Source organism: Schistocerca cancellata, chromosome 8, assembly GCF_023864275.1.
Source record: "Schistocerca cancellata isolate TAMUIC-IGC-003103 chromosome 8, iqSchCanc2.1, whole genome shotgun sequence".
Lineage (NCBI taxonomy): Eukaryota > Metazoa > Arthropoda > Insecta > Orthoptera > Acrididae > Schistocerca > Schistocerca cancellata.
In genome coordinates this window covers 541655480-541681317 of record NC_064633.1, presented here as the reverse complement: position 1 = coordinate 541681317, position 25838 = coordinate 541655480, and the positions used below count along the sequence as shown (strand labels likewise).

Below are 25838 nucleotides of genomic sequence, written 5' to 3'. Positions count from 1 at the left end.
TTTTATGCTGCAACACGTGTTAAATATAGTCATCAGCTGTTCAGGAAAGCTAATCCAGTTGCTATAGAGACCTTTGTAAACCTTATAAAGGAACAAGAGTGGCAAGATGTTTATAGCGCTGATACAGTAGACGATAAATATAATGCTTTTCTCTAGACTTTTCTCATGCTCTTTGAAAGTTGCTTTCCATTAGAACGTTTAAAACAGGGTACTAGCACAAACAGGCAGCCTGGGTGGCTGACTAGAGGGATAAGAATATCTTGTAGAACAAAGTGGCAATTATATCAAAACGTTAGAAACAGTCAAAATATAAATGCAGCAGCCCATTACAAACAGTATTGTAAGGTGCTTAAAAATGTTATTAGGAAGGCAAAAAGTATGTGGTATGCAGATAGAATAGCTAAGTCTCAGGATAAAATTAAAACCATATGGTCAGTCGTAAAGGAAGTTGCTGGTCTGCAGAGACAGGTCGAGGATATAGAATCAGTGCATAGTGGGAATGTCCGTGTTACTGATAAGTCGCATATATGTACAGTATTTAATAATCACTTTCTGAATATAGCAGGTGAACTAAACAGAAACCTAGTCCCAACAGGGAATCATATAGCGCTCTTAGAAAAAAGTGTTCTGAGACTGTTACCTGAAATGCTCCTCCATGATACTGACAAGAGGGAGATTGAGTTAATAATTAAATCACTAAAGACCAAGAACTCTCATGGATATGACGGGGTATCTAGCAGAATACTGAAGTATTGTTCTATGTATGTTAGCCCAGTTCTCAGCCATATCTGTAACTTTTCCTTTAGGAGTGGTCGGTTTCCTGACCGATTAAAGTACTCGGTAGTGAAGCCACTTTATTTCTATGCCATCGGTGTTTGCTAAAGTTATCGAGAAGGTTGTATATACAAGGTTACTGGAGCATTTAAATTCACATAATTTGCTGTCAAATGTTCAGTTTGGTTTTAGAAATGGTTTAACAACTGAAAATGCTATATTCTCTTTTCTCTGTGAGGTTTTGGACGGATTAAATAAAAGGTTGCGAACGCTAGGTGTTTTCTTTGGTTTAACGAAGGCTTTTGACTGTGTTGACCACAAAATATTACTGCAGAAGTTGGACCATTATGGAGTAAGGGGAGTAGCTTACAATTGGTTCGCCTCTTACTTTAAGAACAGAAAGCAGAGGGTAATTCTCCACAATATTGAGAGTGGTAGTGATGTTCAGTCCCAATGGGGCACTGTTAAGTGGGGCATTCCCCAAGGGTCGGTGCTGGGGCCACTGCTGTTTCTTATTTATATAAATGATATGCCTTCTAGTATTACAGGTGATTCAAAAATATTTCTGTTTGCTGATGACACCAGCTTGATAGTGAAGGATCTTGTGTGTAATATTGAAACAGTAACAAATAATGTAGTTCATGAAATAAGTTTGTGGCTTGTGGAAAATAATTTGATGCTAAATCACAGTAAGACTCAGTTTTTACAGTTTCTAACTCACAATTCAACAAGAACCGATATTTTGATCATACAGAATGGGCATATTATAAACGAGATGGAACAGTTCAAATTCCTAGGCGTTCGGATAGGTAGTAAGCTGTTGTGGAAAGCCCATGTCCAGGATCTTGTTCAGAAGCTAAATGCTGCTTTATTTACCATTAGAACAGTATCTGAAATAAGTGACACTTCAACACGAAAAGTAGTCTACTTCGCATATTTTCATACGCTTATGTTGTATGGTATTATTTTTTGGAGTAATTCTTCTGATTCAAAAAGAGTATTTTTGGCTCAAAAACGGGCTGTTCGAGCTATATCTGGTGTAAGTTCGAGAACCTCTTGTCGACCCCTATTCAAAAATCTGGGAATTCTGACATTGCCCTCACAGTATATCTTTTCTTTAATGTCGTTTGTTGTTAGCAATATTAGCCTATTCCCAAGAGTTAGCAGCTTTCACTCAGTTAATACTAGGCAGAAATCAAATCTGCATGTAGAATGCACTTCCTTGACTCTTGTGCAGAAAGGAGTGCAGTATTCTGCTGCATCCGTTTTCAATAAGCTACCACAAGAACTCAAAAATCTTAGCAGTAGCCCAAACTCTTTTAAGTCTAAACTGAAGAGTTTCCTCATGGCTCACTCCTTCTATTCTGTCGAGGAGCTCCTGGAAGAGCTAAAAAATTAAGCAAATTGCAGTGTTACATTGTTGATTGTCTTCATTTAAACTTACGACTTGTCACCTGAATATGTTTTTTTTTATATTTCATTTTATCTGTTTCTAATATCGTGTTATAATTTCATGTATTGACTTGTTCCATGACCATGGAGACTTCTCCTTAATTTGGTCCCACGGAACAATAAATAAATAAATAAATAAAATAAATAAGTAAGTTTTTATGTTTGCATTACACCCTGGTCCCATCAGCTATAGAAGTGGTGTAACATTCGACGGCAAAAACTTCGCCACAATTTCTCCATCACATAATTCCTCAGTGCTGGGGTGAGATGGTACATTACCAATCAAAAGGACTGCACGGGGAAACAAATGATTTTCCTTAGAAAACCGTCGAACAGAGGGAACAAACTGGCCATGAAACCTTTCTTTGAACAGCTTACCATCCATCCATGTTTTTTTTATGGTTGTAATAATAAGCAGGCAGGGACTTCATGTTGCAGGTTTTAAAAAGCTCTGGGCCTAGCAGATTTGCCGATCAGCGTTAAAGGCAGCTTGTGATTACAGCAGCATCGCTGCATGCTAATAGAGTCACACAATCTTTGCACATTTTAAAATCAGGAGCATGGTCTTCTGCTTTTGAGGCCAGGCTTTTTGTTGGCAATGCCCTAAAATTAAGGCCAGTCTCATCAGTGTTATAAATTTGTTGGAGAGAATACTTCCCACTCTTATCATTTTTTTCAAACTCACCCCCAGTAATTGTTGGCTGACGGATTCCATGACATTTTTTGAATCTGTCCAACCAACCTGTACTCGCACTAAAAGACTCACCACCATTCATCAACTTGTTCAGGTAAACAGCCTTCTCTTGAACCAGTGCTCCACACAAAGGAGTTCCCCTTTTTCTTTCCTGCATAAACCAAAGGAAAAGAGCTTCATCCACTTCATCATACTGAGAGTGTTTCCAAGTCTGCCGAATTTCGAGTGTTTTTCTCGAAGACGTTGCACAGGACTGTTCAAGCTTCACTCGGTTCTTCTTCCAATCACAAATGGTTGCTTTACCAACACCCAGTTCCAATGCCAGTTTAGATACGTACTCACCATTGTCTGTCCAATTCAAGGCATTCAGTTTTTCTTTGAGAGTTAACTTTGTATGTTTCTGTTTACTCATGACAAAATATGCACACCACTACACCAGAACGAATACAATACAACTGTCACGTGTGCCAGTGATCGATAACTAACATAACCAAGCACTTTGCGAGCTAACTGGCAGTGCACCGACCTCAGACACTACAGAGGTCTCAACAATGAACAACAACAAGGGCAGGGAGTGAAAGTGAGCCATTGTCCCCACACTTGTTCCCTTTTGTTACCATGGAGTACCTACTTATCTGCTTGGTATACTTCATTCTAGAAACTCATCACCGTAATTGCAGCTAATCCGAACAAATCGGTTATCCGAACGATGTCCGGTCCCAATTAGTTCGGATTAACGGGACTCTACTGTATATGCAATTTGTGTGCTCATGGCACAGCAAATGATTTAATCAGTGCATTACACTTTGAAAAAATAAGGAAAGGTTCTCTCCTTATTACTTTCCTGTACGTGGTTCATTAATTGGAATATAATGTAAACTAATGTGCGTACACCATTCCTTGATTTGTATTACTTCCCAAGCAAAGTGTCTGTTATTCCTCTTTTGTAATCTCATCCACACAAGATATGGTTTACTAACATGAATTTATATCTACTGCACATACCATGCTAGTAGCATTTTCTCATATCCTGAGGGGGTTAATGCTTCTAATTCTGTTAGTTCCAGGATGCATTTGCAAGTACGCTCCAGTGAGCTACACTTGCAGTTTCAGATGGCACAATGTAAAGCATTTGTCACTTTCTGTTCTTTGTATTCAGAGATGAATATTTAGGATGATTTCTAAGAAGAACGTTTTGTTCAATGTTTTTCTTGTCTCCCGAGTGATAGCAGCTCTCTTTGACCAGGAGATGGAGTAGCAGGAATCACAGAATGTATGATGTAATGTAAATGGATAAATAAGAAAACCTACTCACCAAGCAGCGACGGGGGAACACACACACAAAAGAATTCCCCTGCCACCGCTTCGTGAGTATATATTTTTTTCTATCCATTTACATTATATTATCAATAATTGATTATTTTTGTTATTGAATGTATGATGTGATATGACATTGAGATGACACAGATAGTCTTGTATCATGCCGGATCGTTTGCCAAACACGTTAGCTTATTTCAAAGCAATGCTCATCAAATTATTACTTTGTTCATTGGTCGAGTGTACTGTCTCACTTACTTTGCTGACTACCAGTTTCTTTATATTGACCACAAGAGCTAATTGAGGTAGTTGCCTGGTCATATAGTTAAGCCCATTGCTTATGAAATGAATTTTTAAACCTTGGTAATATTTGCCATGACCTTTGTTGCTTTTTAGCAGTTCCACCACTAGACTGACACACTCATAATCCAGTTGACATGTTCCAGTCGAAAGGTCAATCAGAGCATTCCTTTTAGAAAGAAACCCCCATTCTTAATATGCAGTCCATCACCAATAAAACTACCACTAAGAATGTACATAATATTGCTACATATCTTAGGAAAGTTGTATATGGACATGCCACTTAACATTGCAAGATCTGGTGCCTATCACTCTGACAATCTTTGCAATTGCTAATGGGCAAATGGGTACATGCATACTCTCGCAAATCCTTTTGTACAAGTCAGTGAAGATAGTTCATTACAGCACCTGTATACAGCACCACTCTCTTTAAGACATCATCTACATATGTATTCACAATGGACTGCGGCATGGTAATATGCCAACTATTGCACTAGTGTCATCAGAATGTGAGTCATCCCTGATGTCATATGTGTGTTCAAGTCGTATCAATTAATTTCCGCCCCCTCTCCATCTCTCAACCATCATTTAGGGGCTAATCATAATTGGAATCAATTTTCCATGTGTGATGTTGACAGGTGAGGTCTATTGTCTGCCACTTTTTGTGTCTGAACTCAACTACGCCATTTCTGTTTTTTGCTTGATGAACAAGTTCAAGAAAAGATTTGACTGGTATATCAATTACTGTCCAAAGAGGATTTACTTGAAAGATGCAGTGGTGCCAATACACAAAATGAGGAGCTTCACATATGCATTTGGAAACAGGTATGAAAAATATTCATTTTGGGGCAAAAACTGTTGAAATATCAGCATATATGGCTACAGGTATATTTGTTGAAGGTTATTCATCTATTCTGAAGACCGTGAACATATCAGGAATCATCTTGGGGGAGATGGGGGGGGGGGGGCGCAAACAGCAAAAGCTTTGCAGACTTACGTGACAGGAAAAGCATGGCTCCACAGATCAAGGAATGTCTCAGTTTGTTAAAAGAGCCTAGATTGAAAAAGGTCCTGCAATTCTGGATTAACCGTAAGTTTTGAAACAGTGGTGGTGGTGGTGGTGGTGGTGGTGGTGGTGGTGGTGGTGGTCCTCAAAAGCAATTCCATGTGCAAAGCACTTTAGAGCCTTGACAGATTGACTGATTCTTCCATTATTATTATTTTTTTGTAAGAAATATAATTAAGTTTAGGGGTCTTAGCAAGTGCTCTTTTTTTTAATCGAAATTAAAAAATTATTTTTAAACATTTGAAGTTAGAAAAACATGCCAATAAATTCACATGTTTTTCAGATAGATGCCATATTTATTTACTTGGGGTATTTTTCAAAACTCATCAAGACTGCCCCTCAAATTCATTCTAATTTAGGAATTTTCTATTTTCATGGATTTCAGAAATAGCCACGAGTCTATACAATGCTTCTCGCAAATCAGGATGTGTCACAAGGTGCATTCTTTGACAAGGGCTGCAGCTGCCATTTTTCATTTGCTGTGCAGTAAGAAAAAATTCATACAGGAATGTATGTGTAATAAAGCAATAAAACTGTCATTTTAGTAAAAACATTCACTATGTGAAACAAAATTCTACACTTCACCCATTTTTTGTGCCTCTTGATCAGAACTTCCCCTTAATGTATTTGCCGAAGTATTTGCATAAACTGCCCAACCAAGCCTGGAACCGCTCCTGGTTAAACACTCTTTTATGAATTGGTTTGCAATATTCCACAGCTTCACTGGGCCACATTGCAGTGTCTTCTTGGATGTAAACGGTAATGAAACCTAGTTTTAGCCTATCTGAACATGATTTTGGCATAGCTCCGTGAAATGCATGAATGTATATGATAGGGTGAATAGACTTCTTGCCTGATAAAAATGTTTGGAATTTCTGATGGCATTTTAAATTCTCCTCTAGTAACGCAGCATAAAAGCAGCGCGTCCTCCACATTGCTCTGAGTACCGTGCAATAGCGTAGTCGTGGGCTTGGCTTGCGTTTGCTGCAGCCCACTGAATGTTGGTTTAGGAATGAAATTATTTTCAGAACCTTGTGCTATGGGTTGACCATTTGCACAATAACCATTACATTTCCTAGTTATTTTTTTACGTTTTTGATCTGTTCCCTCACAGTATTTTGCCATACCAATAAATCTTGGCTAATTTTTTGTTTATGTTAAGGAACTCAGTTGCTGTCTGACTGCTAGAACAGCTATGCCCACCACTTCATTCAAAATTTTCCCAATGGTTACCTATTCTTCTTATTGTCTACCAGTTCTATGGTATGTGTATACTTTTTGGATGCCAGAAACTGTTCCAAAAATTGGTTCCTTTGTCCCTCAAATTGTTCATACAGTGCTTTTTCCTGCTCTGAAGCAATTTATCTAATTTATTGGAAAGTTGGTGAAAATAGTTTGAAATGCGTTCATTTTACTTCTACAGCCTCATTGGTTCTGCACCACCCCTGGTACACCACCACATGCTTGTTTCATCTCTGATATTTCAGGAAAAACTTTTACATTATCTTGTCCTGTCCTTCTTTTCTGCTACAATTTCTGAAATTTTGTTAGACATCCCTAAAATTTTGTTTGCGATTGCATCCTGCTTTTTCGAATTCTCTGAAATTCTGGCCAACATAGCTACCTGCCTTCTTGAAATTTCATACACCTCTTGGACACCACAATGCAAATTTCTTTAAAATTTCTGTTATGAACTCTATCAGTCGTAGCCTACTTTCTGAGTGCCGGTTTCTCCCATTTCAGTATTCAACTTGACATCGCTCGCTGCTCCGGCATCCATGGTTGTTTGCTTGGCAATCTTTATCACGGTGTGGATTTCATCAGAAACCTGAAAATAATAAGGGATATGATGTTAAAGTAATTAATATTAGGATCTATCAATCAGTTTGCTAAATTGCAAGAATATTGGTTGCATCATAAAATGTTCTTAAAAAATAAAAAATAAAACTGTCTAACAGCTCACGGTTCTGTTGTTGTGTCGTCATGCGTGTCTCACTCACAAACGACAGAAAATTATTTATTACTACACAAAAAAACTGTTATATCCTAGCCAGTAATGCCAACCGAGCCCGCTGCCAAAAGGTTGGCAGCATCAAAGTCCGGACGCCGTCCGCATAAGCAGCGCCAGCGATACAGGAAATCGCTGCAAGTCTGCGCGCGCCACCGCTGGCTTCTGGCTTCTTAAGCGCTGGAGTCGCGAGCGCTAGGACAGTTCTGTATTCGCCGCTCAGTTGTATACTCGCCACCGATTTGTGTACTTGCTAGTCAGTTGTGTGTTCATCGCAGCAGAGTTCTTGTTTGTCGTCAGCCGACGCTGACCTAGCCGCTCCGACTCGAACTAGACAGATTTCTGTAGACACGGAGTTCACTACTGTGTTTCTGTATCTTCGTTAATAAAGATAAGTACCGACTTTTATTTAATCAGAGTGTTTGGGTTTTCATCTTTCTGTTCACTGTTCCAGCGGACCGGTCGGCCCGCTATTAAAAGTGTGGCGGTGACTTCGTAAGCCGTTTCTACAGCGAAGTGTTTGTCGCTACAAACGCCGCCACAAAAAAAACTACTATAATGATAGATAAAACATTGGAGGCTGAATGTTGAGTCATTATAAGCATTTGGTTTGATGCGAGTAAGCCAGTATAAAAACACAGAACTTCGACTTGCATGTGCTGCTCCACTGATGATACTTTCTCTTCTCCAGGTGTACCACAGTTTGGTATTGTCTTTATTCTCTCTCCACTTAGAAGAGAAAGCATATACAACTTGTTATGATATTTCATTAATAATTACAAAACTCTATTAACATGTCCTGTCTCGTTTTGACAGTTCACAGTTCGCATACATATTCAGTAAGCAAAAATAAGGGATATCATAACTACCTGTCTTTTCTGGCAATATACTGCATAACAAAAAAGTAATTTTTTCGTAAGATGTTGTATAAATTAATTCCAAAATAAATTGTAAATCTGTAGGTTTGTTTCTTTACCATAACTAATCTGAATGTATATTGTCTCTTGCAGTCACCTTTCTAGATGTAAATTATCTAGAAATATTCCTTGGCACTTAAATTTGCTCTTTAATATGATAAATAATTCAGTGAGTGAAGGAACATAATAAGAATGCAGTGTGCACATGTGATGTTTAACAAATACTTACATTTATTTCTATATAAATACATTTGAGTTCAACATCTGTCAGTCGAGGAAGCCAGCAAGAACAGAAATGAGATGTTAAAATGGCCGTAATGAGTTTCACAATAATTCTTAACAACCAGAAATTCAAATTGAGTGCATCAGGCTCCTATTTTAGGCTACATCATCTCTGACAAAAATCAAGTATAGTACGAATTAATGATGTTAGATACCATGTTCTTTTAACACAGTAAAAGCATACAGTAAAGATATAAGGTTTTAAGGTAACATTTTGATTTCTTATGAATCACAAAGTGTGACACTCAAAAAAATCTTGTGCAACAAATATTTTTAATAAATGTTTGCTAAAGTGTGATATTTAATCCTTATAAGTGAGAACTATGACTGCGTGACAGAAAATGATTATTAATCAGTCAGTCAGTGTCTCCCCAGGGAGCGGGATTACACTCTCTACTGGGATTCCATACATGCCAAGGTTAAGGAATTGCAGCTATGTGTCCCAAAAGATGGTTAGCAAAAGCAGTTGTAGATGAAGAAAGTGGAAATTGAATGAATAGAATGAATGATGGAGAAACAAAATAATTTATAAAATGTAGTCCCTACATGGTATTTGGCTTTGTATTTTCGTATGCTGGCTATGTAAATGACTTCACCGTCAGCAAATAGTTCTACTTTAATTTGCACCCTTAATATAGCAATACATATATGAACTGAAATACAATAGAAAAGTAAAATTACACCCATTGTTCCAAGTAGGACATCTCGTAAACATTATTCTTGATAATAGTGCTGCTTAAATTACTGCAAGTGATGTGTTACAGAAAATACAACAAAGGTGAGTTATGGTGGTAAATCACTACCTGCTTCATTAATGATGTAAGAATTTTCAGACAAGTATAAAAACCTTTTAGGATAAAATAATGTTTATGTCTATTTGACAATTTAATTTCGAGTAATTATGCAATAGATTGATTTTTCTGCCGAAATTTGTTTTCATCGCCATTTTATTGAAATACCAGCTTCTGAAAATCAGTTAAATGCAGTTATTAGTAAAGAGCAACTATTAAATAAATATACTACCTACTACAGTTGCAGCTTTTTAATTTTAAAAACAAAATAAAATGGTAAAAAACAGGGCCCTAATAGTCTACCAATCCCACCAGAATGTAGAGGTCCATTGCAATTACCTCTCAGCTGTTTACTAACAGTTGTTATCACATCAGAGCCAATAGTTTTAACATGTCACTTTTATGGTGAGTAGCTATCTACCCTTTTCATAACATTGTTGATATTCCAACTTGGACTTTCCATTGTTTGATAAATACAGCCAAAGCCTTCTTCAACAAAGAAAACACACACATTCACACAAGCAAGCACAACTCATGCAAACATGACCACTACCACCGGTAGGTCTGATGGGAATGCATCTGTCAACCTTAATAGCAATCTGGAGAGATGTGGGGAATGGGGAGGGATGGCAGGATATGGGTGGTGGGAGAGATGGCAGGATATGGGTGGTGGGAGAGAAGAGTGATGTCTGACAGGCTCGGCATCGGGAGGTGGGGGTGGACGGAAAAGGAGAGGAGTAGGGAAGGGAAAAGGACAGGTGGGTGCATTGGCAGAGGGCAGCACACAAAGGTGGAGGCAATAGGACGAGGGGGCCGGAGCTGTTGATTGCCGGAGCTGTTGATTGGAGAGTGTGGGAACAGTAGGTTACCTTAGATTGAGGCCAGGTTAATTTTTGCAGCAGAGAATGTGTTGTAAGGATGACTCCTATCTGCACAGTTCAGAAAAGCTGGTGGTGGAGGGGAGGATCCAGATGGCCCAGCTTGTGAAGCAGCCATTGTTTCCATTCCATTGTCCTAATACCCCCTCCATTTTGACATTCCCTCATGCTCTTTGCGTGCCACCCTCTGCCAATATACCCACCCAGCCATTTCCTTTCCGCACCACCCACTGCCACTGTGCCCGCCCATCCGTTGCCTTTCCCCGCCACCTTCTGCTAATGTACATGCCCACCCGTCCCCTTCCTCCCCCCCCCCTCCCCCCCACACACAAATGCACACACCACCTCCCTATGCTGCACTTGGCAGTCTCTAGTCAGTGCATGCCCTGCCAGACAGTGTTCTCCCCCATCCCCTCACCCACCTATATCTTGCTATCCCTACCCCTTCCCTGCCTCCTTCTCAAGATTATTTTTCACCTGACAGTTGCATTTTGGTCAGAGTTGCTGGTGGTAGCAGTCATGTGTGCATGAAGTGTGTTTGCTAGTGTGAATAAGTGTGTGTTTTCTTTGATGAAGAAGGCTTTGGCCAAACTCTATAATGTGTAACAGTTTTTTCTGTTTGCAACTCAACAGGTCATCTTTATTTAATATGTTATACACATTCAAAGGTTGTATAGAGTTTCAGGGAGAGATAAGGGAGCAATTGACAGGAATGGGGGAAAGAAATAGAGTAGAAGAAGAATGGAATGAAATAATGAAGGCAGCAGAGGATCAAGTAGGTAAAAAGACGAGGGCTAGTAGAAATCCTTGGGTAACAGAAGAGATACTGAATTTAATTGATGAAAGGAGAAAATACAAAAATGCAGTAAGTGAAGCAGGCAAAAAGGAATACAAATGTCTCAAAAATGAGGTCGACAGGAAGTGCAAAATGGCTAAGCAGGGATGGCTAGAAGACAAATGTAAGGATGTAGAGGCTTATCTCACGAGGGGTAAGATAGATACTGCCTACAGGAAAATTAAAGAGATCTTTGGAGAAAAGAGAACCACTTGCATGAATATCAAGAGCTTAGATGGAAACCCAGTTCTAAGCAGAGAAGGGAAAGCAGAAAGATGGAAGGACTATATAGAGGGTCAGGGGCGATATTCTTGAGGACAATATTATGGAAATGGAAGAGGATATAGGTGAAGATGAAATGGGAGATATGATACTGCGTGAAGACTTTGACAGAGCACTGAAAGACCTGAGTCGAAACAAGGCCCCCGGAGTAGACAACATTGCATTAGAACTACTGACGGCCTTGGGAGAGCCAGTCCTGACAAAACTCTACCATCTAGTGAGCAAGATGTATGAGACAGGCGAAATTTCCTCAGACTTCAAGAAGAATGTAATAATTCCAATCCCAAAGAAAGCGAGTGTTGACAGATGTGAAAATTACCATACTATCAGTTTAATAAGTCACAGCTGCAAAATACTAACGCGAATTCTTTACAGGCGAATGGAAAAACTGGTAGAAGCCAACCTCGGGGAAGATCAGTTTGGATTCCGTAGAAATGTTGGAACACACCCTACGACTTACCTTAGAAGAAAGATTAAGGAAAGGCAAACCTACGTTTCTAGCATTTGTAGACTTAGAGAAAGCTTTTGACAATGTTGACTGGAATACTCTCTTTCGATTTCTGAAGGTGGCAGGGGTAAAATACAGGGAGCGAAAGGCTATTTACAATTTGTACAGAAAGCAGAGGGCAGGTATAAGAGTCGAGGGGCATGAAAGGGAAGCAGTGGTTGGGAAGGGAGTGAGACAGGGTTGTAGCCTCTCCCCGATGCTATTTAATCTGTATATTGAGCAAGCAGTAAAGGAAACAAAAGAAAAGTCGGAGTAGGTATTAAAATCCATGGGTAAGAAATAAAAATTTTGAGGTTTGCTGATGACATTGTAATTCTGTCAGAGACAGCAAAGGGCTTGGAAGAGCAGTTGAACGGAATGGACAGTGTCTTGAAAGGAGGGTATAAAGCAAAACGAAGATAATGGAATGTAGTCGAATTAAGTCGGGTGATGCTAAGGGAATTAGATTAGGAAATGAGACACTTAAAGTAGTAAAGGAGTTTTGCTATTTGGGGAGCAAAATAACTGATGATGGTCGAAGTAGAGAGGATATAAAATGTAGACTGGCAATGGCAAGGAAAGTGTTTCTGAAAAAGAGAAATTTGTTAACATCGAGTGTAGATTTAAGTGTCAGGAAGTTGTTTCTGAAAGTATTTGTATGGAGTGTAGCCATGTATGGAAGTGAAACATGGACGATAAATAGTTTGGACAAGAAAAGAATAGAAGCTTTCAAAATGTGGTGCTACAGAAGAATGCTGAAGATTAGATGGGTAGATCACATAACTAATGTGGAGGTATTGAATAGAATTGGGGAGAAGAGGAGTTTGTGGCACAACTTGACTAGAAGAAGGGATCGGTTGGTAGGACATGTTCTGAGGCATCAAGGGATCACCAGTTTAGTATTGGAGGGTAAAAATCGTAGAGGGAGACCAAGAGATAAATACGCTAAGCAGATTCAGAAGGATGTAGGTTGCAGTATGTACTGGAAGATGATGAAGCTTACACAGGATAGAGTAGCATGGAGAGCTGCATCAAACCAGTCTCAGGACTGGAGACCACAACAACAACAACAACAACAACAACAACATACACATTCATTGTTAGTGTTAAATTCTTGAAGAGTGCTTGTTATTAATGTGAGAAACTTGTAAGTACTACTTCTGGAAAATGTTGTGATGTGTTTTCTACCATGTTTTCTGCTGATATGTATATGTATATTCTTTGAATAGTATTGTTTCCTCAAAATCCTCATTTTCACCAGGTAAAGGAATCCCCACATCCACTTTCTATTTTATAATATAGCTTTATTTTTATTGTGTTATAATTTCATCACGTATATGTTAATTTATTTATTTTATGCAATTTTACAAGTTTGTTTCTGATAATAGAATTTATCAAAACTAATCACTACAGGATATACACTGTGTTCAACAGTGGATTAAGATAATCTTCTAAGTTTACATCATCTTGATGTTGTCATTTCTTGATCCTGGTATCTTATTATTTACAGTTTTGTCTATGCAGCTCCCAGGTAAATGAAGTATTCACATTTTGTAATTTAAATTTAAAAATATTCAGAAATAATATGTGTAAAAAAATTCTAATTGGTGTTCTTTGTATCAGATATGTCTTCCATAACCATCATGCACAATTTGCAGTATGTGTATAGTGATAGCTATAATAGGTATGTATGTGATTCATAGAGTTATGAAATCATCATGGAAAATCTTAAACCTTAATTATAATGCATTAGTACACTTTGTTTTTGGCAACTCATATATTACCTCTCCTCATTTTTCTTTCTTTGCCTCATGGCTCCTTATACCACATTCATCAGAAGTTGGAAGGTGATTTGTTGACTACGGTATGTTCAAAACACGCTAACTACTAAATGCACTAGAGACGACTGACATCTCATTCTTAGCACATTCCATTTTCGCTCTCTAAGCTATAATTCAGGAGCTACATACAGATTAAATTATAGTTAGAGCTACATGAAAGTCACATATGCTACAACACCATATTTTTGGTCAACTTCAAATGGTCTTAAATGTGAAATTGGTATATTTCAGCAAAATTTCAGTGAAGTTTATTACTTAAGTGCTAAGAGACCTGAATATACAGATGCTTTACTTAAGTGCTAAGATATCTAAATATACAGATGCTCAACTTGTCCTGCTTTTAATATAGCCACAATTATATGTAAAATCACTATATTAAGATGACAAAAGAGCACAGCCCATGCACATGTGGCCACCATCTCAGGCAGTTCAGACCAGCATTCCAGTCCAAGCTGCCGGAGATTTGATAACGTTTGTGAGAGTTGTGCTTGCTTGTGTGTGTGTGTGTGTGTGTGTGTGTGTGTGTGTGTAGCAATCCATAAACACACATCAGGCCCAGCTAATATTTTTTTGCAAAAACATTGGCAAGCTCTTCAGCCTGGCAGTTTGTGGTGTATAGCCATATTTGAATGAAAGTGCTATTGTTAATATAGCCAAAGAAAAAAAAAGTTTAAGCAACTTTGTCATTACATCAGCACCTTGTTAACTGCTGGAGGTGTGATGGGAAGCATGATATAATGCAATTACTACTCTGTAAAATGCATAAATATGCTGAAATGGAAGGGCTCTTTATCCGCAATTTGGGTTCCTGTCAGTAGTGTGGATGCGGAGATGTATTTCTCAACATAGAATTTAGATGTAAGTGACAGAAGGTGATCAATGAAGCCAGACATTTGATTGCAACTTCAGTGATTGCATTCAATAGATCAACATTTGTACATAGGCCTAAAACTGTGTTAATTTGAATGACAAATAACACAATGGTGTTATGTTACATAAATAATCAATTTCCTCTGTATAAGAAAACTGTGAATAGTTAAAAAGAAAAGTCAAACTTATGTCTATGGGTCATTTAAATGGATAAAGACATCACAATATATAAATGCTAAATTCAAATTTCAAAATGCTAAATTTTTTAAGCGTATTTGCTAATTTCGTGTACCTCTAATTGTAATATTTTGGCTGTATTGTACCTGTACCAAATTGTTAATTACATAACCTTACGCCTAGACACCCCGACAACTTCCCAGCATAATTCTGTTACTATAAACTTTTTTTTTTCTTTGAATTACACAGCCATATAACATAATTTGTATTCCATTGCTTTTGTGTGTAAGTTGATGTGAAATTGTACACATCCATTCTTTTGCAGGGTCGAGCAAAACAATTGTACAATGCTGGTTTTAAAACCATAACTGATGTTGCAAATGCTGATCCAAAACAGCTTGTTCGTATGGTTGACCATTTGCCAACACGGGTAGCTAAACAGATTGTTTCAGCGGCAAAGGTGAGAATTTGTACATCACACTGAGTGAATTCATAAATGCAAGCACAAGAAATTTGTAAAAAATTAAATGAATACTTTGTGATGGAAAGTTAACTTTTAGGTGAAGTGTCGTTTCCTACATGCCACTTGATTGTGATATTGCAGTCCTAAGTTACGCACTAATACCAACAGACTTTCCTCATTTTGTCAGTAGTAGGAGGTCGTTGTGACAGTAATACTTCCATCAGAAATGGCTTTAATAATCTCAGCTGCATCATAATTACATACTAAAAGGTGAATAGTGCTATACTAACTGATGCACACCGCTCACGTTAGTTTATGGTGTGGTAGGATTAGTAGTAGTAGCAGTAGTAGTTCATTCATTCAGAGACATGGAATGGTTGCAATTTCATGACCCCAATGACTCTGTCTCCTAGTCAGTGCATCACAACATACAAAGGTCTTCCACAAAGTAAGTTCCGTTTCTATTTCTATCTATGGCAGCACTACAGTCGCAGTTCCAAGCATGCGCGGCAGTTACTCTGACTCAAGGAGAAGACATGTACGCAATTTTCAGATTGCTGCTGCCGACGTGTGCTTTATAGTGCTTCTTTATAATTTCAGCCATAATTGAAAATGCTGCCATGTGTGAAATCAGATCTGTGATTCGTTCCCTAAATGCAAAGAAAGTTAAACCAAAGGAAATTCATTGGCAAATCTGTGAGGTTTACGGACAAAATGCTATGAATGATTCAATGGTTAGCAGAAGGGTCAGACTGTTCAGTGAAGGACATCATCAATTGCAAAATGAAGAACGAAGTGGACGCCCTTCTGTGGTTACTGATGAACTGGTTCACACAATTGAAGATTAAGAACAATCCTAAGTTCACACTTAGTGCCCTTGCTATGGAAGTTCCACAAATCTCACATTCACTAATTCATGAAATTCTTACTGAAAAACTGAAATTTCAAAAAACTTTGCTCACGTTGGGTACCCAAAATTCTTATTAAACAACACAAAAAACAATGGATGGGCAGTGCACTTCAGTTTTTGACACGCTACACTGTCAATGGAAAGGAGGAACACTTCATCCCCAATGAAGGTTAAGCATAAGCAAATCTTGACACCTTGAAAAATCATGTGCACCATTTTTTGGGACAGAAAAGGCATTTTGCTGATTGATTTCTTACTACCAGGCCAAACAATCAATGCACATGGTTACTGCGAAACCATTGAGAAATTGTGCTGCACAATACAGAACAAGTGCCAAGGATTATTGTCGAAAGGTGTTTTTTTCCCCCACGATAATGCCCGACCTCACATGGCGAATGTAACCAAACAACTCTTACAGGAATTTCACTGGAACGCGTTTGATCATCCTCCATACAGCCCAGACCTCGCTCCTAGTGACTTTCATCTCTTCTTACACCTAAAATCTGTCCTTGGTGGTCAACATTTCAATGATGATGACGAGGTGAAAGAACATGTTACCGCATGGTTGAATACACAGGTGGCAACCTTCTATGAAGAGGGCATACAAAAACTTTTGCCACGCTATGACAAGTGCCTACAAAATTTGGGAAGCTCCGTAGAAAAGTATTTTAACAGTTGGAGATTTTTGTACAATAAATATTTTTTCTGTATCTGTACACGTTTGTTTTGTATAACCAAATGGAACTTACTTTGTGGATGACCCTCACATGTATAAAGCCCACTGCATGGTGAGAGAAATTGCATCAATTAAAAAAAAAAAAGGACAGAAAAAGAAAAATCTATTGATATATATTCAACAAAAGTCCTGAAACAGCTTCTCAAGTGTGTAGTGTGTAAAAAGTAATGCTGCCTTATTGAAAAGTGACTAAGTTACAAAACTTGTTAAAACAGACTCCATCATGCAGTCCACGTAACTGAATACTCCATTGCATGTTCTTAATACACATGCTGTAACATTTGTTGATAAATTGCAGCAACTCATTGCACAACTTCTTTCTGACATTTGGGGTAGTGTGAAGGTGAGTTTTGTTAGCAGCATCCTTTAGAAATTAAATTATTGAGTGGCATTATAGGGTGGAACACCTCATTTGGAGTTGTTCGGCCACCTGGTGCAAGTCTTTCTATTTGACGCCACTTAGGCGACTTGTGCATCAGTGAAGATGAAATGAAATGATGAGGACAACACAAACACCCAGTCCTTAAATGAAGACAATCTCAGGCTTGTCCAGGAGTCAAACCTGGGACCCTGTGATGTAGAGGCAGTGATGCTAACCACTGCACCATAAGCTACAGCTAAAATTAAAATTCAATTTTACGCAAAGTACCCTACAGCATCAGCCCCTTACTTAACATGTATTTATCGCGAGTCTCTTGCCCAGTGCAAAGTTCCAAGTGACTGGAAAATAACATAGGTGACTCTTTTGTATGTGTAGGGGAAAAGAACAGACCTACAAAATTTCAGACCAACACTGTTAATATTGTATTGCTGCAGAATTCTTGAATATATTCTAAGTCCAGGTATAATAAAGTTCCTTGAGACAGAAAAGCTTCTGTCCATAAATCAGCAGAGATTTAGAAAGCATAACTCATGTGAAACCTGGATGAAGGACAACATGCAGATCCTGTATGCCTAGATTTCCAGAAATTGTTTGACACAGTTTGTCATTGCAAACTGTTAACAAAGGTCTGAGCGTATTGAGTAGGTTCCCATATATGCGAGTGGCTTGAAGACTTCTTAAATAATTAAAACTGTATGATGTCCTGGATGGCAAGTATTCATCACAGGGTGGACCATTTTAATCCATAATGGGGCATAACTCGGAACAGAAGTAAGATACAGCAAACTGTTTGAGATAAAAGTTGCGAGAGGATCACTCATTAAAAAGTGTTGTGTGTGTGTGTGTGTGTGTGTGTGGTTTTTTTTTTTTTAAATAGGAACCCAAATGTTTAATTTAAGATTTGAAAAGAGTGGAAAATTTTACATATAAAGTGACACATTATTCAAGGTCATGGGGAAGGTTCAGTGAAGGTCAAAGAAGTAAATATGTTTTTAGTTCTAATATGGATTAACTCAGAACAGAGGAGGGATACAGCAAATGGTTGTCACTTTGAGCCCATTGTAACTTTGAGCACAATGTCACTTTGAGCACGTGCTCAGTGCTTAATTTCCAGGTACAAAGGACTCTAAATCACACGTCCCGAGGAATTAAAGGTGAAGGGACTCACTCAACGAGTTGCAAATCAGTGATCTATATTTTATTTATGTTTGTTCTGTCTTGCAAATATCAAAATAACATTTATATGTTGTGATGTATTTATTTTTGTCGGTAAACATATCAATTAAAACTTCGTTCTTTCCAGATCTGACATCATAAATAGGGGTTTCCACAAAACAAAGCCCAAGGTTTGAATGAGCTTCGATAATTACGTTTAAGATCATGATTATTGGTAATAATATTTGGGCCCCCTATGCCCCTTACAACTTGTATCTAACATTGTATTTTGCTGTATCCTTTCTCTGTTCAAATTTAATCCCACTAGGACTAAAAACATATTTGCTTATTTGACCAACATTAAACCTTGCCATGATCTTGAATAATCTAATCATTTTATTCACAAAATTTGCCATTCTTTTTGAATCTTGAATCAAATAGCAGGACTTCCATTTTAAAAATTCACTTTAAACTCCAAATCACATTAAAGGTCACAACCATTAGTAGCAATGTGTGAACCTCTTTACCACCCACAATTTTTATCTAAAACATTTTGCTGTATCTCATCTCTATCCCAAGTAATTCCTGATTATGGATTAAAATGGCTCACCATGTGTATAATCTGACAGATAGAGCGAGCAGCAATCTGTAATTGTTTGCTAATGATGCTGTAGTGTATGGGAAAGTGTCATCATTGGGTGACTGTTAGGATACAAAATAACTTTGAATTTCTGTGTAGTGTGATGGATGGAAGTTCACTCTAAATGTAGAAGAATGTAAGTTAATACAATAATACAATAGTATTGTATCCCAATACATTGGGATACAATATTGGTTGTGTGCCACTTGATACAGTCAGGTTGGTTAAATATCTGGGTGTAACATTACAAAGGGACATGAAATAGAATGAGAATGTAAGGTAGAACGCTAACACAATTCATTCTTGTGTACTGATCTAGTGTATGGAATACCCACCAGGTCAGATTAAAGGAAGACATTGTAGCAATTCAGAGGCATGCTGCTAGATTTCAGTCAACATGCAATTATTATGGAGATATCATATGAACTCATGTGGGAATCCCTGGAGGGAAGACAACATTGTTTTTCAAAACTTTATTGAGAGGATATAGACTATTGGCATTTGTTGCCGACTGCAAAATAATTCTATAGCCACCAACATACATTTTGCATAAGGACTGTGAAGACAAGATAAAGAGAAATTAGGGCATGTACAAAGGCATATAGGCAAATCATTTTTCCCTCAATCCATTTGTGAGTTGGACAGGAAGGGGAATGGCTACTAGTGGCACAAGGTATCCTACATCATGCACTGTATGGTAGCTTCTGTATTATGTGTGTAGATGTAGTTGAAACATGTGCCTTAGCTGCTTGGTAGTTTTGATGTTCACAGACCATTGTATCATATATATTGAGCCCTCACTGTTCACTGTGCCCTGAAATAATTTGAATAAGACATCTTCATGACACTGCACACTAAACAAACAACTTCTTGTGCCTACAAAGTGGACTTGTACAGATGACATGCATTTTCTGAAGCCCAAATGAGTGAATTCTGGACATTTACATATCAATCAAGGTGGAATCATGCCTCTTCAGACCAAAACCAACATAGAACTAACTCTTAACCATCTAGCATTATATATGCCATATTCATTGCGAGAACACTACATATTTTCTATTCTCTTCAGATAACAATTCACGAACAGAATGAAATGTTATGAATTCGTATTCTAACACATGTGCATGTTGTGTGAGCACAGACTTCATTTGACTCAAAGAATATGACACTTACACATCAATTTTATTTATTTATTTATTTATTTTATTTTATTTTTTTTTTTTTTCACATTCCAGTTTTCTGGAACTTATCATACACATGGTTTGGGATGGATTTGTTTTGTGTATCTTATCCTATATTTCTGAAAAGACATTCTGAGTGTTGACATAATTAGGCCATCCAATATAATAGGTGACAGTGAACATGCTGTTGTTTAACGAGTAACCCATTTATTCCACAATTAAGCTTGCAACAAAAAGAAACTTTTCCATAATAGTTGTCACTTTTTGAAATCCTGTATTTCCAATTTTTTTCACTGTAATCACTGGTTCTTCTCAGATTTAAACGATATAGTAAACAATTTTATGTTATATATATGCCCTTGCTTCCCTTTAGCATTTGAACTGACTTACCCAACCACTAGTGAAGGATCTATAGTTTTAATATGTACTCTGAACCTTGTTGAACCAAACAGTTTTCACATATACAAATGATTGCCAAAGATGAAAGAAACAATAACCGACAGAAATAAGCTAGTGTAGACAACAGAATTGAATCCTAGATCTTCAGATTTGCAATTCAATACCTATCCACTATACTTTTATCAAAATTACTTTGTGATACATGTTTCAGCCAGTCAAGCAGTAGGGGCCAGCCTCCAGCTAATCATACTTCTTTCTTGAGCACCATGTGCTGACTGTGTTGCCAGTTTTGTAGGTACTTGCAGAGCATTGCCTAGTGTGACCGGCAGCACACTGATAATACTGTCCTTCACCACTGCATTATTTCAATCACAAAGTAATTTTAATCAGAGTATAACCCACATTTTGTCTCGAATAATGTGAAATATTTGATTGATGTGAGGTGTGGTTAATAATACTACTTTTCATGTTTTATTTTACAACCCTACAGTGTTTAACTGCAGTAAAATCATTGTTACCCTCTCAGGAACTGTGCTCATTGCAGCAGGTCATTCTGTAATTTCTTAATTTCAGAGTGCTGTTAATAATAAAATGCCTTTCTTTTTGCAGCCATGTATAAGCCATTTCAAAAATATCATATGTGTTTATCTTGTTTACCTGCAGATGTTGCTGATACAGAAAGCAGAAACACTCAGAGAAGAAGCCGAATCTGTCTTAGATGGGCTGAACATTGAAGTGAAAGGGGAGGTAGAAGAAGAAACTTAATTTTCTTTGTTAAGGAGTATCAATCTAGTCTTGAATGTTATAAATAGATTCATGTCGTTAACTTAGCTACAGAAATGTATTTGGCCTTGTCTAATCATGTGGTGCTGTGAAAGTAATTAAAACCTATTTTGTAACATTTACATTGTTGATTCTAAATTTTTGAATCTTAAATTATTTTTACTGTGTAAATATATTTTGATAGTTTTTTGTTGTACTGTTTGTGTTGTGGAAAAGAAGCAATTGAAATCATGAGCATAAACATAGAGTCTCACTGAAACTTTTGATGTTGCCAACAATAAAGATTATGTATTGAGAACAATAGTTTTATAATTCAGACTTCATTTTCAGTTATTGTCTGTCTTCATAGTGAGTGGTCAGAACGGCTGACTGCAGTGCGGAGGCCCAAGTTTGATTCCCGGCTGGGCCGGAGATTTTATCTGCTCGGGAACTGGTTGTTGTGTTATCATCATCATCGTCGTCATCAAAATTGCCCATCCATTAATGGAAGATGGTTTGCAGAGGATTAAATCTGTTTGCCAGTTGAATTCTGTTGTATGACTGTGATGTAACTCACTTAAACTATTACTCCATGAGTACCGTATTTACTCGAATCAAAGCCCCACTCGAATCTAAGCCGCACCTGAAAAATGAGACTCGAAATAAAGGAAAAAAAAATTCCCGAATCTAAGCCGCACCTGTAATTTTAGACTCGACATTCAAGGGGAGAGAAAAGTTTTAGGCTGCATCTCCAAATCGAAACAAAGTTGGTCCATTGTAATATGAGACACAATTTAGGTCGAATGAATGACGATACAGCTACAGTAGTTTGGTTCGACTCGTAAGCATAGTAGTTAAGCTTTACCAGGTAGCCATTGCTATGCGTCAGGCGCTCCGTCCGTATTTATTCGGGTACCCTTTCTTTTTCACGTGCTTCGTCTGGTTTGAATCGATTGCTTAGTTTGCTTCGATCTGATATTTGCCGTTTTCTTTGTTATAGGTGTTTACGTCACTCTTTAAGCTGAAAATGCATTACTGTACTGTGTCATGCATTGTTTGTCGCATTCTGATTGTGCGTGTTTACGACCTGTCGCGGCTCGCGGCATGGCTTGCTTTAGTGCATGCTACCGCCGCTTACAAAAAAAAGGAGGGAGAGGAATCGTCTCATTAGTGAAACAATGGCAAGAGACTGCTATTTGTTGTTACTTACACTGCTGCTTTCGTTGATAATGATCAACAAGAACCAAATAATAGACTGCGTATGACAGAACATGTTCTGAATGAGAGTTAGGTGAAAATTTTTCTCCGTTTGAAAATCTTTGGGGCCGCTTCTTTAGTACATCAAATTCTGCACAGAAATTAGTCATCTTAGGTTTAAAAATCTAGTCAGTTGCCGTGCTTTATCTCTGACTGTATCACTATTAGGCATAAGAATAATACGAATATAAACATGGCACGATACGTATATTCTTCCGCGTTTGCTGTTGTCTCACTCTAGTTTCGTATTTATTAGGCAGACAGGATTTAAATGGGATAGCAGCAAACATGAAAAATACGTGGCAAAATGTCTATATTCGTATTATTCTTATGGTGAAGAGAATACTGCATGTGATTTACATTTCATCAGGTTCCTATTCGAACCATCTCTTCTCATAGGTAGGAAAAAATTGAGAACGTAGAGTTGGCCATATTGACAAACAACCCAAACAGTCTTGCCAGTCGGATTTTCGTAGTACATTGAAATTCTGCTACATTCGAAGATGAACAATACGGAATTTGTATTTACTTCGTTGGATAATGTATGAAAATGCAGTGGTCGAAACTCGGGGCGGAGAAAAAAAGCTCGTCTTGCACCCTCCTTTTTTTTTTTACTGGCGCAGAGGTTTTGGCGCCAGTACTTATCTTTGTGCCTACAACGCTTGCCTGTGTAGCGCTACATATATTCGACGGCAGAAGTTAGTTGTGGCGGCACCTACCAACATTTTTCAGAACCTCCGCTTGCTTTGCACTCGATTCTAAGCCGCAGCCGGTTTTTTGGATTACAAAAAGCGAAAAAAAAGTGCGGCTTGGATTCGAGTAAATACGGTATTGTATCACTATCCTCCTTTCGTTTTATATTAAATTTTTTACTGTAAGGCAAAGACAACCTTTAAAGTATTTACAGATACATAAACTGGAGTGGGAAGAAAATCATGTCAGTTATCGTCATCGTCATTTTCAGATCTCATCTTACTAGCATTTCATTGTCAATTTCTTATGTCAAACAATGGAAAGCCAACTCTGACAGCTCGTGCCAGAATGCAGCTGTCACATGGGATGGAAGCAGCTATATGGAAGGAGCTACATGTTAGGGGCCAGGTCACCTGTGAAAGCAGCAACATCGCTTACCAGCTCTGCTACAATCATTGCACAGCTCTTTTATATTTGGTATGACTACCAACCAGCTGTTCACCAAGATGAATGGCCATGAACAAACTATGGCTAATGGCAAAGTAGACCAATCTGTGTCACAACATGCTGCTGAACATAACATTCTTGATTTCAGTGGCTGTTTCACTACCCAAGCCATCTGGATCCTTCCCTCCACCACTAGCTTTTCTGAACTGCGCAGTTACCACCCCCTCTGTCCTGTAACTTTGTCCCCATTCTTTTCTCCCACCATCTTTGTTTACCATCCTCTGCAGATGCATCCACCCACCTATCCCCACTCCCACAACCTCCTGATATTGTGCCTGTTGGCATTCTAACCCTCCACACCAATTCACTACTATACCTTCCTCTTCCCTGCCCCTCCAGATTGTTACTTTCATCATACGTGATAGTTGCATTCTGGCCCAAGCTGCTGGTCATGTGTACGTGAGAGGTGCTTGTTTGTGTGTATGAATGGTGTGTCTTTCTCTTTTTCTGAGGAAGGCTGTGGCTGAAAGCTTTGGACAAGTGTCTTTTAACTGTGCCTGTCACAAGTGAATGTGTCATCTTTACGGTAAGTAGCAATCTATCTTTCCCTACATTGTTCAATTTCTTATGTATCTCTCTTGAGCAAGAGTCCTTAGTGGCATGACTACTCAATCCTTGATTATCTCATTACCATGTCTTGATTTTTCCCAGATGAAGGAACAGTTGGTTCCGACAGATAGCATTTGTATTGCCTTTTTTGTGTCCGAGTATGCTGCTGTCTGGCAAGATTCATTATTTATATCACTACAGGAATATACAATACTGATTCAACCCTTTCTTTTCCTTTTTCCATACTGTCCAATTATTGCGAAAATATATTTTATTTTAAGTAATTTTTGGTCCAACGATGATAACATCTAAAGAACTGTTTTCCTTGGACACAACAAGTGAAAAATTGCAGACAGGAATGATGAAATTTGTCCGCGAAAGGAAAAGTTTCACCCTGATTCTCTGTCACATAGTTTTAATCTGCCAAGAACATTCAGTTTTAATATATTCTTCCATCTTCGGCACTGTACGTGCTGTTAACGTTCCCATAGTTCATACAAAATAAATACAATAATGGAAGGTTCTGAGTGGATTACAATCATACTCAGTACTAAGGAAAACAATGTGTATTAGATAAGAGGAAACACAACAGTGAAGACAATACTCAATTTAAATTAGATAACTATAAAATACAGTAGTAAAGATAACAATAAATACATCCATTTACACAAATTTACAGACAGTAGGAGTCAAAATATAAAGTCTTCCTTTCTGTAACCCATGAATTTCTCAATTACATGAAATCAAACAATGGACACACACACACACACACACACACACACACACACACACACACACACACAAAGCCCACTGTGTGCTGGCCTCAGCAGCCAGCAACTGTGGTCTTGGGGGTGTGTGGGTGTGGGTGTGGGTGTGGGTGTGGGTGGGTGTGTGTGTGTGTATGTGTGTGTGTGTGTGTGTGTGTGTGTGTGTGTGTGTTACATAATAAGAAGGCCTTTTCGCTGAAAGCTTACTTGTTTAGCAGTCTTTTTGTTGTGTCTGCCTGCGACTCAGCGTCTCCATGGTTGTGGGTGACTTTCCTGAAATCCAGTGCTTTTCCTTCACCCCTCTTTCTTCCCCTTCGACCCTTCTGCCTGAAGAAGGAGCCACTAGCTCTGAAAGCTTGCCAATTACAACTGTCTTTTATATGTGTGTTCTGCTGTCACTTGGTGAGTAGATTTTTTTTATCTATACAATTAAACAATTTTGTGAATAACTGATTGTTCATGAGAC

The 25838-nt window shown here is 38.1% G+C and overlaps 1 protein-coding gene across 3 annotated transcripts in view; it reads left to right on the top strand.

The window, feature by feature from the left end:
- The window catches only part of LOC126094639 (helicase POLQ-like), a 115791-nt gene extending 93870 nt beyond the window's left edge, over positions 1–21921 (top strand). For all 3 annotated transcript variants that reach the window (XM_049909129.1, XM_049909130.1, XM_049909131.1), the window contains exons 13-14: positions 15297–15431; positions 21501–21921. In XM_049909129.1, the coding sequence (XP_049765086.1) occupies positions 15297–15431; positions 21501–21602 (237 nt within the window). In that variant the 3' untranslated portion in view covers positions 21603–21921. The remainder of the gene's footprint in view (positions 1–15296; positions 15432–21500) is intronic.
- The last annotated feature ends 3917 nt before the right edge of the window (positions 21922–25838 follow it).